This window comes from Mesocricetus auratus, unplaced genomic scaffold (genome assembly GCF_017639785.1).
Source record: "Mesocricetus auratus isolate SY011 unplaced genomic scaffold, BCM_Maur_2.0 Super-Scaffold_6730, whole genome shotgun sequence".
Lineage (NCBI taxonomy): Eukaryota > Metazoa > Chordata > Mammalia > Rodentia > Cricetidae > Mesocricetus > Mesocricetus auratus.
The window spans coordinates 64,853,174-64,865,510 of NW_024429184.1; the positions used below are offsets into that span (position 1 = coordinate 64,853,174).

General features: G+C 39.2%; 1 protein-coding gene across 1 annotated transcript in view; it reads right to left on the minus strand.

The window, feature by feature from the left end:
• Positions 1-12,337, minus strand: part of Prex2 (phosphatidylinositol-3,4,5-trisphosphate dependent Rac exchange factor 2) — a 273,913-nt gene that overhangs the window by 138,972 nt on the left and 122,604 nt on the right. Inside the window, 5 exon segments of the mRNA XM_005066754.4 lie at positions 3,093-3,178; positions 6,711-6,859; positions 8,963-9,055; positions 9,183-9,325; positions 11,633-11,705. Of these exon segments, the coding sequence (XP_005066811.2) occupies positions 3,093-3,178; positions 6,711-6,859; positions 8,963-9,055; positions 9,183-9,325; positions 11,633-11,705 (544 nt within the window).

Below are 12,337 nucleotides of genomic sequence, written 5' to 3' on the forward strand. Positions count from 1 at the left end.
CTTCCCCACCCACCCTGGAGCTAACTTATTAGCTAGACTGGCTGTCTAGCAGGCCCCAGGAATCCTGTTTATGCATAGGTGTGCACTCTGCATTGTTATTTTTATGTGGGTGCTGGAGATTCAAGCTCAGGTCCAACAAATAGGGTAAGCTCTTCAACTGAAACATCTCTGTACTCCTAAAAAGCAATTCTTAAGGAAAAAAATTGAGTTAATTAGCAATTATGACTGATTGTTTGAAAATAAATGAGAGTTTGGGAACAAAAGAATATGTGAATAATGGAATTAAGCAGTTATCAACTGTCCAGTCACTTTACGTGGATAGATACATAAATCTGTACCTATGTAAATGAACCTATGTAAATATGTAGGTAGCATGTCCTAACTGGTGATTTAAAATTTCCCAACCATTGATATTAGTCACAGCAAATTAACACCAACAAATAATATTAATAAATTTCACATATTACATATATTAAACCAGTGTCTATAAAACTTACAATATATTAGAAGATAATTTCATTGCAAGCAATTAACACATAAAGGAATCATAAGCACATGTTTTAAACTTTTATACTTAAGAATACACCTTTAGTCTCTGTTCTGTCCCCTCTAAAGTTCAATCATAGCAATGGTTTTGCTGTACTGAATTGAGCCCTAGGCAAGGAGGGACATTTCTACTGGGAACAAGGCTCTAAATCAGAAAATCATCTGGCCATCTGGATATACAAGCAGTTCTATCTGTGTGCAAGCTTAGAGCTGGGGCGGGGGTTGAGTGTGAGCTTAGAATGGGGTAGGAGGTGCAGATGAGACAGACTGGGAAAGTCACTGAGGTACCTCCTTCTCCCAGGTACCCCAGCTGCCTGTGTGAAGACCCTGGAATCTAAACTTTATACATAGAGGATGCAAAGGGACATGTATTTAGATACTGAGTCTGCCAGTGATGTGAGAAAGAAGTGTATCTTGGAAACCAGGAGGCAAGTCTGAGAAGCAGAGAGAGCCGGCAGAGAAGGAACATGTGGAAAGATGGCTGGACACATACAAGGGCCCAGGAAGGCAAAGACCATCAGCCGGGAAGCACAGGCACTGTGACTCTGGAAAACTGTTGAGTTGATTTGTGTTGTGTTGTTTCATTTTAGTTTTATTTTGATTTCCCAAGCTATTCTGAATACAGAGGTGCATAGATTGATCCAAGACTGAACTCTAGTGGCCTGGAAGCAGCAATTATGGCAAGAAGGACTGCAGTGACCTTCTCTTGTGACACAATCTGTTAGACGATGAACCACCACTGGGGGGGGTTAGAATCTGAGAGGAAATACCCCAATCCCGCCTTTCCCATTTAAGAAACAAAAATCATGAACACAGAAGCCACCCACTCAAAAGATAGTGATGGTGGTCACAGTTACACAATTCAGGCTTACAGTGACTGTGCCCAAGCATGGGACAAACTTCTGTTACAGGTTAGTGAAAACAGAAGCCATGTGTGATATCATGGCATACTTCCATTCTACAGTATCAAAGGGCTATTGGAAAGGCTTTAAATGTTCATCGACATTGTGGAAATCTACGTGAAGAGATACTTTTTTGAAAGAAGGTTTACTTTTTAATCATGCATACATTGATTAATTTTGTAATATAAAATTAATTGGTTCTAACAGCAACACCCTTTCCACATCTTCTTGTGTCATGTTTGAGTGATCACACGGATGCATCTTTCATGTCTGCAGACAGCCACCTCCCCTTATCACATAAATGCAGGACTTCTCTGCTCACCAAGGCCCTTCTTGCTCCAGCAGCCAGGCTACTTATTATGTGCAGCACTAAGAACTCTCTACTCCCTTTACCAGCGTTAGATGAAACAAAAATACATATCACAAGAGCTTTTGGGTATTTTATGTACCTTTCAAAGCAGCAAAGTAAAATAAAAAGAGGCTTTTAGTCACTACAACTATTTTTTTACAATGAATTTCATGCTGTGATTTATTGAGGGTTCAAAGGAAAAAAATTGAAGAAAATATATAAACTTGGTGTCAAGCCCACAGGGCTCTCTGCAAAGTCTGAAAAACTCATATTTTTTAATTACTACCAAAACCCAAGCATTTATTTGCTGCTAAGGTAAGTATAAATAGATAACCTTAAAGTCACCATTAGTTTAAACTGAAGTATACAAAAAGTCATGACTGGAGTTTTCATTCTTCAATCAAACTTGTAACAGTAACAAGTATGCTTAAGAATTTTGGGGTCAGCTGGGCATTGGTGGCTCATGCCTTTAATCCCAGAACTCAGGAAGCAGAGGCAGGTGGATCTCTGTGAGTTCAAGGCCAGCCTGGTCTACAGAGCGAGGTCAAGGACAGCCTCCAAAACAATAGAGAAACCCTGTCTTGAAAAACCAAAAAAAAAAAAAATGGGGGTTACTATTTAATTGTTTATTTATTCGTGTGTGTGTGTGTGTGTGTATGTGTGTGTGTGTATGTGTGTGTGTGTGTGTGTGTGTGTGTGTGTGTGTACATTTGGAAGCCAGAGGTTGATATTAGGCGTCTTTCCTAGATCATTTCACCTTAAGTTTTTGAGCCAGGCCCCTCCCTGAACCTGGGATTTGCCATTTGGCTGTACTAGACAGCCAGCAAGCCCAGGGAATTCTCCAGTCTCTACCTCCCCAGGTAGACAAATGCTGGCCTTGCAAAGGTCTTTCTTGCATTTTGTTTTTAATGTAGGTATTAAAGATCTGAACTCACATGGTCATGTTTGTGGGGCAAGTACTTCACCTACTGAGCCATATCTGACTCTCTTTTGGCTTTTTCAGCAAGGTCTCACTTGAGCTCAAGCTTGCCTCACATTTGCAGCAATCCTTCTGCCCTGGCTCTTCTGAGCATGGGAAATATAGATGTGAGGGACTGCACACACAGTTTGAGGTTTTGAGATTTTACTCTTTAATGTATTCTTTCCAGAATGTACTTTCACTGAGTTACAAGAGAGGGAGGGGACAACCCCTAGCACTATGATGATGTATATTCTAAACACATTTCAGTTGGGCAGGGACCAGCCAAAGCACATGAGAGCACAGTTTCGCAAATCAGGGGGATGATGTCTCTCACCTCTTCCCACCGCGTGCACAACCGATGGGCCAAAACCTCTGATCTGGAAACCCAGCCCGTCAGCAGAATCTGGGATTTTCACTGTCCTGAACATAACCAGAAAATGAGGTGATACAACCATAAATGCCACAATAGGTTCTATCAACAGTCAACTACATCTGAGCTCCTTCTAGCAATGCATACATCCTGAGATCTCAGGCAAGGACATAGCCTTGGGAGAGACTAACCAACAGCACCCACCCCAAGATTGGAACATAAGAAAAAAACAGGTGGTAGTGGCCAGCTGAGACAACTCAGGGCCCTCAACAGGATGTAAATATAATGGTGGGGTAGACTCCAGATGTGCCAGCTCAGAGCCCCCAAAACAGGATACAGAGAACAATAGGTGGTTATTCCTACTCCAGCTATATCAGCTGAAACAACTGTAGAGACTTCCTTACCAGGGAGCATGAGCAGTGCTGTTAACCTTTCCCCTACTGGACTTTTCAACTTCCTGGGCATTAAGTCTCTTATGGATATTCTTGCATCTTATTCATCTACTTGTATAAGATAAAATTTTATGTGATAGGGACTTCTGAGGAAGCCCTCCTTTTCTAGAAATGTCCACTCATGGGGAGGAATGGGGTGGGGGAATAACAGGTAGAAGAAAAAGCTAAGAGCCCCCCATATTGCTCAGGCTCATCTTTGCTAGAATATATTATTGCTTCCCCCTGGTTCTAACTGGACCTGTCATTGCTTCATCTATTTCTGTTTCCAGCTGAATTCTTCCATTTCAGAGGTGTGACAAGGGAGACTGCTACTAAGGACAAGACCAAAGGAAACTGGAAAACTAGAGAGGATCTACCAGGAAAATGCCACTGAGTGAGAAGCACTTGGAGAACTTACTGGCCCTTGGCCAACACAAGGTGCATATAGCAGAGAGGCCACACAGCGTCCACACTGAACAAAGTCTTATATAGATGCATCCATGGAAAACAACAGGCAACGGGGACAGCTAAACTCTGAGTCCATATTCTGTACTTTGTAGCTGGGTAAACTTAGGTTTGGACAAGCTCCTTGAATTCTGTTGCAAAACATGTCACAGAAAGTATTGGAGGTTTTCACTACCATAACTGATTTTGTAGTATGCTGATGGGTATTAAAGAGATAATAATTTCTCTGCTAGCTAGTTTCTATTGCTGGAATTAAAACAAGACCAAAAGCAAGTTAGAGGGGCACTCATTTCAACTTACAGGTCACTGTCAATCACCAAGGGAAGCCATGGCAAAGGATGAGGCAGGAACTGAAGCAGAGACAACAGAGCAATCCCATTTATAGGCTTCCTTCTTGCTTCTGCTCACTAGCTTCCTTATGCAAGCCAGACCCACCCGCCAGGAATGGCACAACTCACAGGGGGCTGGGACATCCTCCACCAATTAGCAATCAAATTCTACATTTCATCACCTCCCAATAACCCAGAATATTAGATTATTCATAATTCCCTGCAGTCTCCCAAGCCTTTCTGAATAAGGCCTGCCCATTCAACTAAATCTATGTGAAGTTGACTTCCACTCTTCAAGACTATTGTACTTTTTTAAACAAAATTTGTACACAGCACCATGAAATCCATTTCAGGGGAAAAAAACAGAATTCCTCTAACTAAACATGATTAAATTTTAAAAAATGATCTTTGGAGATCATGTTTCCAGTGGGAAAACCACATCGCCTATTAAATTAATTAATAAAATTATACAAAAGGAATGTTCTAGTTCTGTTACAAAATAAATATATGAAATTAGCCACTGCAAAGCCTTTTGGAGAAATTCCTTGATGTTATCAAATGTAAAACACAGCTAGAATCAAAAGAAAATTCTGTTGTATTTACTTCTCATATTTTTGTCTTTTCCCCTCCAAACAGGATACTACTTAAATTACAAAATTCTAATTTAAGAAAATATGAGTAACACATACAAAGCTCCCATACAGTTCCTCCTGAGGCCTCATATTCTCCGGGTCTGATCCAAAGATGCCCCTCCCAGGTGGCCTTGGATGCCTGAGTTAGGGGAAAGTCACTGCTATTTAAGACAACCTGGATTGGAGAACACTGAGAAGTCCCCACATCTATGCCACCTCCCATTCCTCTATGCCACTAGTCACTTGCTCTGGTGAACATTGCAGGTGATCTGTCCATACCACGGTACAAGCAGCTGGAACTATTTTACTTGAAAAACTAGAAGTTACCTGTCCCATAAGAGGAGAAAACTCACTCAGGAGAAAACTCTGTGCTGTCACTCTTATACTTGAGTCAACTTATGTAGGAAAATATCAAGGGAATAGGAAACCGTTAAGTGCTTTTGCTATGGTTGAATGGGAAAAGTCCTCACCTTGACTGATGGTGGGCTTTAAGGAAGTGAGTGGATCCGGAGAGATCTGGCCTTATTGGTGGTGTGATGCCCTAATGAACTAATACTATTCTGTATTACTGGGAGGTGATGGAAAGTAGAAGACAAGGCCTGTGTGGAGGGTCAGACAGGTGTGTTGTTGGGTGCGACATCTTCTCCTGACTGTCTTTCCATTTCTCCCTTTCCAGTGTCAAGCATGAAGAGAAATTTCTTTGCACCCACCCCCACCTTCATGTTCTGACCTAGCACATGGAGCCAAGCAACTGTGAACTGAATCCTTTGAAACCATGAGCTGGAACAAACCTTTCCCACATTCAGATACTTATGTCAGCTATCTGTCATAGAGTGACAAGAAAAATGATGAGTTCAGCCTCATTGGGTAGGGACATGTTAGTGAACACATAATAAGTAGAACTATATAGGTACTTTGAATGTGTCAAAGTTAAAAAAAAGACTTCCAATTCTTTATATCCCATAAATTTAGAACCAAGGGAAAACTGGTAATCTCTGTGATTTAGATGCTCATTTTCAAATGGAAATGTTAACAATGGAAGTACCTTTGTGCTATCAACTATAATGAGATGACCATAACTGCTATTGCTTGTCAAGGCAAGCTGCAGCATCTCTAAGCATAGCCTGATCCTCACAGTGGAGATGAGTTTCTACCAATATTTAACAAGTAGACTGGGTGGGGATGCAGGACACAGGCCTCAGTGTGCAAAGTCCTCAAGCGGGGAGTCACGAGAGTCTTTATAACACATTTTCCTCAATGGAAACCAGTGTACCTATCTAAAGGACATATACATGCCAATTAATAAGTGCTGTGACTTACAAGATTTCCCACATCAAATGCCTCTCTAGCTTATTTATATTTTTTCAAATATATTAATGTACTATACTCCATAGTTTCTTCCTATTCTTACTGCACATAAATTCATGTGGTTGTTAATGCCATATTGTCTCTAAAATAGAAAAGATCATTTTTTCTTTAATATATGTGGGTGATCAGTCTACAGGGCTCAATATAGAAAGAATATTAGGGGAAAGTTATACATTTAAAGTACATTTAAAAACATAAATATGAAATCTTTTAAAAAATTATTCATTTATTTATTCTCTGTATTTGTGTGTCCCCGTGTGTGCATGTGTGTGTGTGCATGTGTGAGCCTGATGATCAATGACTACCTGGTAGTTAGTTTCCCTATTTTACTCATCCATGCATCACTGTGTCACTTACTCCCTTGGCTTTGTGCTCACGAGGACTCGCAGAGGCTTTTTGCTGTTTAAGCATGACTTCAGCAAGCAATCGACTTCAGAGAAAGGTCTCAGAAAAACCAGGTCACCATTAATAGCAAAAATCTTCTTCCCAACTTCCATGCCAGCCATCTAAGGGAGAAGTGGCAAGAAGAAGTGGGATGATAATTTAATAAATATTTTTGGTTTTCACAAACTGAACCAGGGGAAGTCTCAGCATGTACAGACAGACATACATATGAGAACAGATATACAATATCATATGCAAACTTGCATAATAGAACTATGAATGAAGTAACAGCTACAATAATCCATGGCATCATTATGAATGGGATTGACAACTTTGCTGAAATCAACCTTCCCCCACTCCCATGCACACTATACACTGGCTCTTTCTTAGTGTTGTAGTTACAGACCCTTTAATTTAACAGCAACAATAAAAACTTGTCCTATAACACATAAACTCCAAGTCAATTATTTATATATATGCTTTACATACAAATATATGTATTTATATATACATATTGTATGTAAATATTTTTATTGAACTGAGAAATTTTCAACCCATATATATATACATATATATATATGAAATTATTGACCACAGACAATATGTATCTCTAGCCAGCATCAGCATGAGTGTGCCTAGGACAGAGGAATGGAAGGTGTGGCCTGGAATCCAAGCAAGTGCCAACAGCAGAGTTGACCCTAATGCAATATGCTGAAAAATGACAAGGACATTACCCCTACAGCTAGCCCAGATGTTCTAAACCAACAAGACTGCACATAAATTCCCTGCTGTTTTGAACTGCAGCTACTTGATGAGACAATATTTTATCTATGGCACAGCAAGATGAAGCTGTGCCCTAAGAGCAGTCTCTAAAAAATGCCCGGGAGAAGCACCTTCTCCTATAGAACTATAAACAGGGTCATTTTGGTGGCCAAATACACTAATAGAGTAACTGGACTAGAGGTAATCTATTTACACTTGGAATGCTGGATAGAAAGCTTTATCTTGCACACTTTTGTTTGATGGTGTAATAAAAGACCTTTGGCATTAACATATACACAGTACTACTGATTTAGTAATAAGAAGATAAAACATATTATGTTCTATGTCTGCAGATCTTGAATTTGCATTAAAGACCCAAATCCTGAGGTATTTGTTTAGGGGTTATGTATCTTGCAAGTTAGGCAGTAAGGCAAACAGTCTTAAATCCAGTATCACTGTGTTTCAGCATTGGAAAGTAAAATGTCCACAAGAACAGAGAAGGAAGGAGGGAGGGAAGAGGGAAAGGAGGAAAAAAAAGAGAGAGGGAGGGAGGGAGTTCACATATGTGTACACACATATGCATGCATGTGGCAGCCAGAGGGCAACCCTGGTTGTTGCCTCTCAAGTGATATCCACCTTGTCCCTTTGTTTCTTGAGATAGGGTCTCTCATCGCCCTGGTATTCACCAAGCAGCCTAGGACAGCTGCCTGCGACCTCAGGAATTCACCTACCTCCACCTCCCAAGCATAGGATTACAAGTGCACACACCACATTTTTTTAAAATGTGGATTTTGGTTCTCAAGCTCAGGTTAGACTGTTAAAGACTAAACTATCATCCAAGCTCAGAACAGGGAAATGTGTCTACTTTCTACATGTCTAAACTCCCAGAATCTAGAATGCTACCTATTATATAACCACTATCAAGTGAGTAGTTCTCAGTGAAGGAGTCAATGATCACAAGATTCCACTGTTTACAAGCCCAGGGACGTGAAAGAGTGCTGATGAGCATTAATCGAATGAGAAAGCCCTTTTTTTTGCTTTACTGATAATAATTATACCCACAGAAAAGACAGAGGAGGAGGAAGATAGAAGAAACAGTCTTAGGCTAAACAGAATGACCATCTGATATGCATAGCACATTTGTCACACCCTGTGGGGCTCCCACAGAGCTCCAGGATGGATTCAACTACTGGGAAGTTTCTGGGATCACAGAACATGACACCTGGGGACTGGGCAATGAGAAGCTGTAGATCTCTAGAATACCACCACCCCACCCCCCAGCCCTCATCACCGAGACACAGTCTCAGCAGCTACAAATTGAACACCACTTGACACAAGTTGGACACGTGAGCATCAGCAATGATCATTCAGAGTCAAAGCCATCAATAAACGTGAAGGATGATTTCAGTTTGGAGAATATTACATGATAACAAACTGTTAACAAAAATGCTAATTTATGTTACCTCTGCATTAGATCCCTTTTCCACTAACTTTATTATTGGAACTTTATTTCTGTCCTCCAGCCCAAAGCCATAGCTGCCTTCATTGGATTTGATCTGAAATGTAAAATGCTAACATTATTGAAAATGAACAAGGAGAGCTTAACAATGAAATAGACAGAGAGTATCAGTATACTCGCCTGCCAATTGCTGTACCGGAAGGAAATAAGACCCAGTGGCTTACCAACAGTGACTTAGCGATGACATTCTCCACAACCTTCAAGTCATGTTTCATAAGCCTGTGTTTCATATTCGAGCCTTCCATTTCCTCATCGGCAAAAAAGCGGAAAAGTAAAGGCTCATCTTTGAATTCACTTTTTTCAAGGACTGTAGAAATGCAGAGATTGAAAGAATTTCAGTAAATTGGGGTCTCAGGCTCACTTTCCATACCAGCACACCCTAGGGAATTCCAGGCAACAATGAGCTCAGCTTTAGACTCCTAGGACAAGGTGACCTCACAGATATCCCTCAGGTTCCTTTGATAACTTATCATACCTTCCCTGTAAATTAGTTATCTACAAGATTTAGCATTTTAAAATAAGTACTATCTTTCCAATGTTGCATTTCTTAACTTTCCATTGTCCAAGTGGAAAATATAAATTTAAAGAGAGAAAATAACGCCTAAACCCAGGCAGTTTAAACCTAAAAACTTAGGGCATTTTCCACTTTCAGAAAACATCGTAAATATGTTTTAATGTCATGCATCTTCTCGGGAAACTTCAAATGGGTTGCACACAGTCTTTCTATGTGTGAGTAATTCCCAGTGAGAGGTCATAGTTGGTCCAACACTTCAAACTAGAAATATGTCTTCTTGGTAAAATTTGATTTTAGTTTCTATGACTTGCTAGCTTTTCTGTTTCAAAACAATATTCTCAAACAACCTTATTTCTGAAAAGGTCAATTTTTTGTCTTTTATATAAATGTTAATATTTTCCATTAGTACTAGGAATGTTGATCTATGTTGTGTTAGCCTTGTTTATACTACAAGTAGACACAGATAATAAGAATGCATATTTAATAAGACCTTGACAGCTGCCAAAATGCTTTAAAAAAGAAATCTGTGTTTCTCATTAGTACCTTGTCATTAGTACCTTGTAGTGTACTTGTTGGGACAAGGTGACTCACAGTAAGAGGAAGGCTGTGGTCCCAGGGCACTTAGCTTTGTGATGAATCAGTCCAGGTCTGGGGCCAATTCTGAGTGTGAAAATTAGAAGGCTACCTAAACTCTCTGCATTTTAGTTTTCTCATCTGCCAAATGAGGATGAAAGAAATCTTCATGCTGCCTACTCTGAAACGAAGCACTACATGTCAACAGTTTGCCATATCTCAAACAATCCAAAGAGGCAACCATTCTATTCCATTACTTTTGCAGGATTCTAGAAAACAATATGGAGCAGATGTATGCATGAGTGAACTCTGAATGGGAGAGCATCTGGTAACATGGTGACAAATGAAGCTATCTACCACACCATGAAAGCCAATATGAACCACAGTGAACAATAGAAAGGAAAAACACTGGACTGAGTTAAGTTTTGTCTCCATGATCTAATCATTTTTCCCAATGATCACATGATATTTCCTACAACAGCCTGTTCATAGTTGGCAACAGAAGCACCAAGAAATCCAGGCAGGAGACTTTTGTCACCTTAGCTTTTGCTATCACTTATTATTATCCAATAAATGCTTATATCAAATTACTGCCTACTGCTACTTTTGATTAAGAAGAAAAATAATTGAGGGGTGTCAGTCTGATTTTATAGTTTTAAGTGCTTAGAATATTATAATTTCTTCCATCAATAGTCTGCTCTCTGGGGACCAATATTTCTCTATCTTAATATTCACAGTGATCTAGACAAAAGTATATGGGACAGAATTCTTCAAGAAACGCATAATGAGAAAAGATGGTCCCAAAATGGCTGTACCTAGTACCCAATGCCCTTTTTCATACATGTATTGATAACTTTCTGAACATAGTTGATAAATGGATATGAATGTAATATCAAACATATATTGAGAAGCACATTGCATTAGTAATTGAAAAAAGACTGGGTGCCCAGATTTTGTAGAATGGCATAAGTAGAGGAATAAACTCTCTTTACTTTGATAGATGGAAAAATTAAAATAAAACATTAATGTTTAATGATTTGCTTGAAGCTATCATGCAAGAAAGAAACTTTAGTAGACTAAAAACTATTTCAACTATTTCTAAAGATGAAGTTCTGTAAGATGATTTTGGATATATTTTCCTAGATAAACAACAAATATTAACTATATATGCTGTTATCTAATAATTCCACTATATACTGTCATTCAGGCAAGATTATGAGTCTAATATAAAATGAATTCATATATATGAGATTTTTAAAAAGAAAATAAAACTTTGGCATCTCAGCATGGCTCTTCTGGAGTCAACACAATCAAGAAAAACAAGAGAGAAACTTGAAAAGCTAGTAGCCTTTGCCCTAGAAATGCCACCACTAGTGAAATCAGTTGCAGATGCGGTGACTCATGGGGACCATGACAAGACCCAGACAGGTTGCCTTGACCTTATGGAACACTGAGATACTTCCAATGTCCTAAGAAGACCCAAAACAATAAAATCCATCTCTGAGTTTACAAGGTAAGAGTCCCTACCATGATGCATAAATCCATTGTCGCAGAGCCCAACAGCAAATATCATTGCCTCTTCCCTTGTACGGCAATCACCCTGTTAACCAAAAAATAAGTCACTGTGAATGTTAACAGGAAACTGGAGGATCTAAGGACCTGATTTATAATTTAAAGAACATTTCCCACACATTACGTAATTTTCCCAAGTCGTTTTCATAGCACTTAAATACTCTATCAAATCGGCTCACATTTCTACTTCATTTCTATCATCAACATTCTAATTTGTTGTTTCTTTATCCCTTATCTAAATTAACATATTTTTTCTGGAGTCATTCTACCATAAGCTGTTCCAGAATTCAGCTGTGCTAGATATGAATGCCATGTTCTAGAGGTCTAAAGAGTCTTTTTAACAATCAAAACTTTAATAATCAAAACAAAAACATTCTGTTGGGCTTTCAAGATATTACAGTCTTGGTTTTATTCACCTACAGCTTTACTTTCCAAAGTTTTGAACATATCCTTTTTCCTTAGCTAGTCCAGGTTCCTACAATTGCTGAACTCAGGCAAGGGCATTCTCTCCTTTACTAGTGTAATGCCAGTATATACAATGTCTTTCACCTGTTTAACACCAAAATTAATGTTATCACTGGCTGTGACAACTGTAACACTATTATCCACCAAAGCAAACTACATATGTACCTGCAAATAGGCATTGTATCTTCAACAACC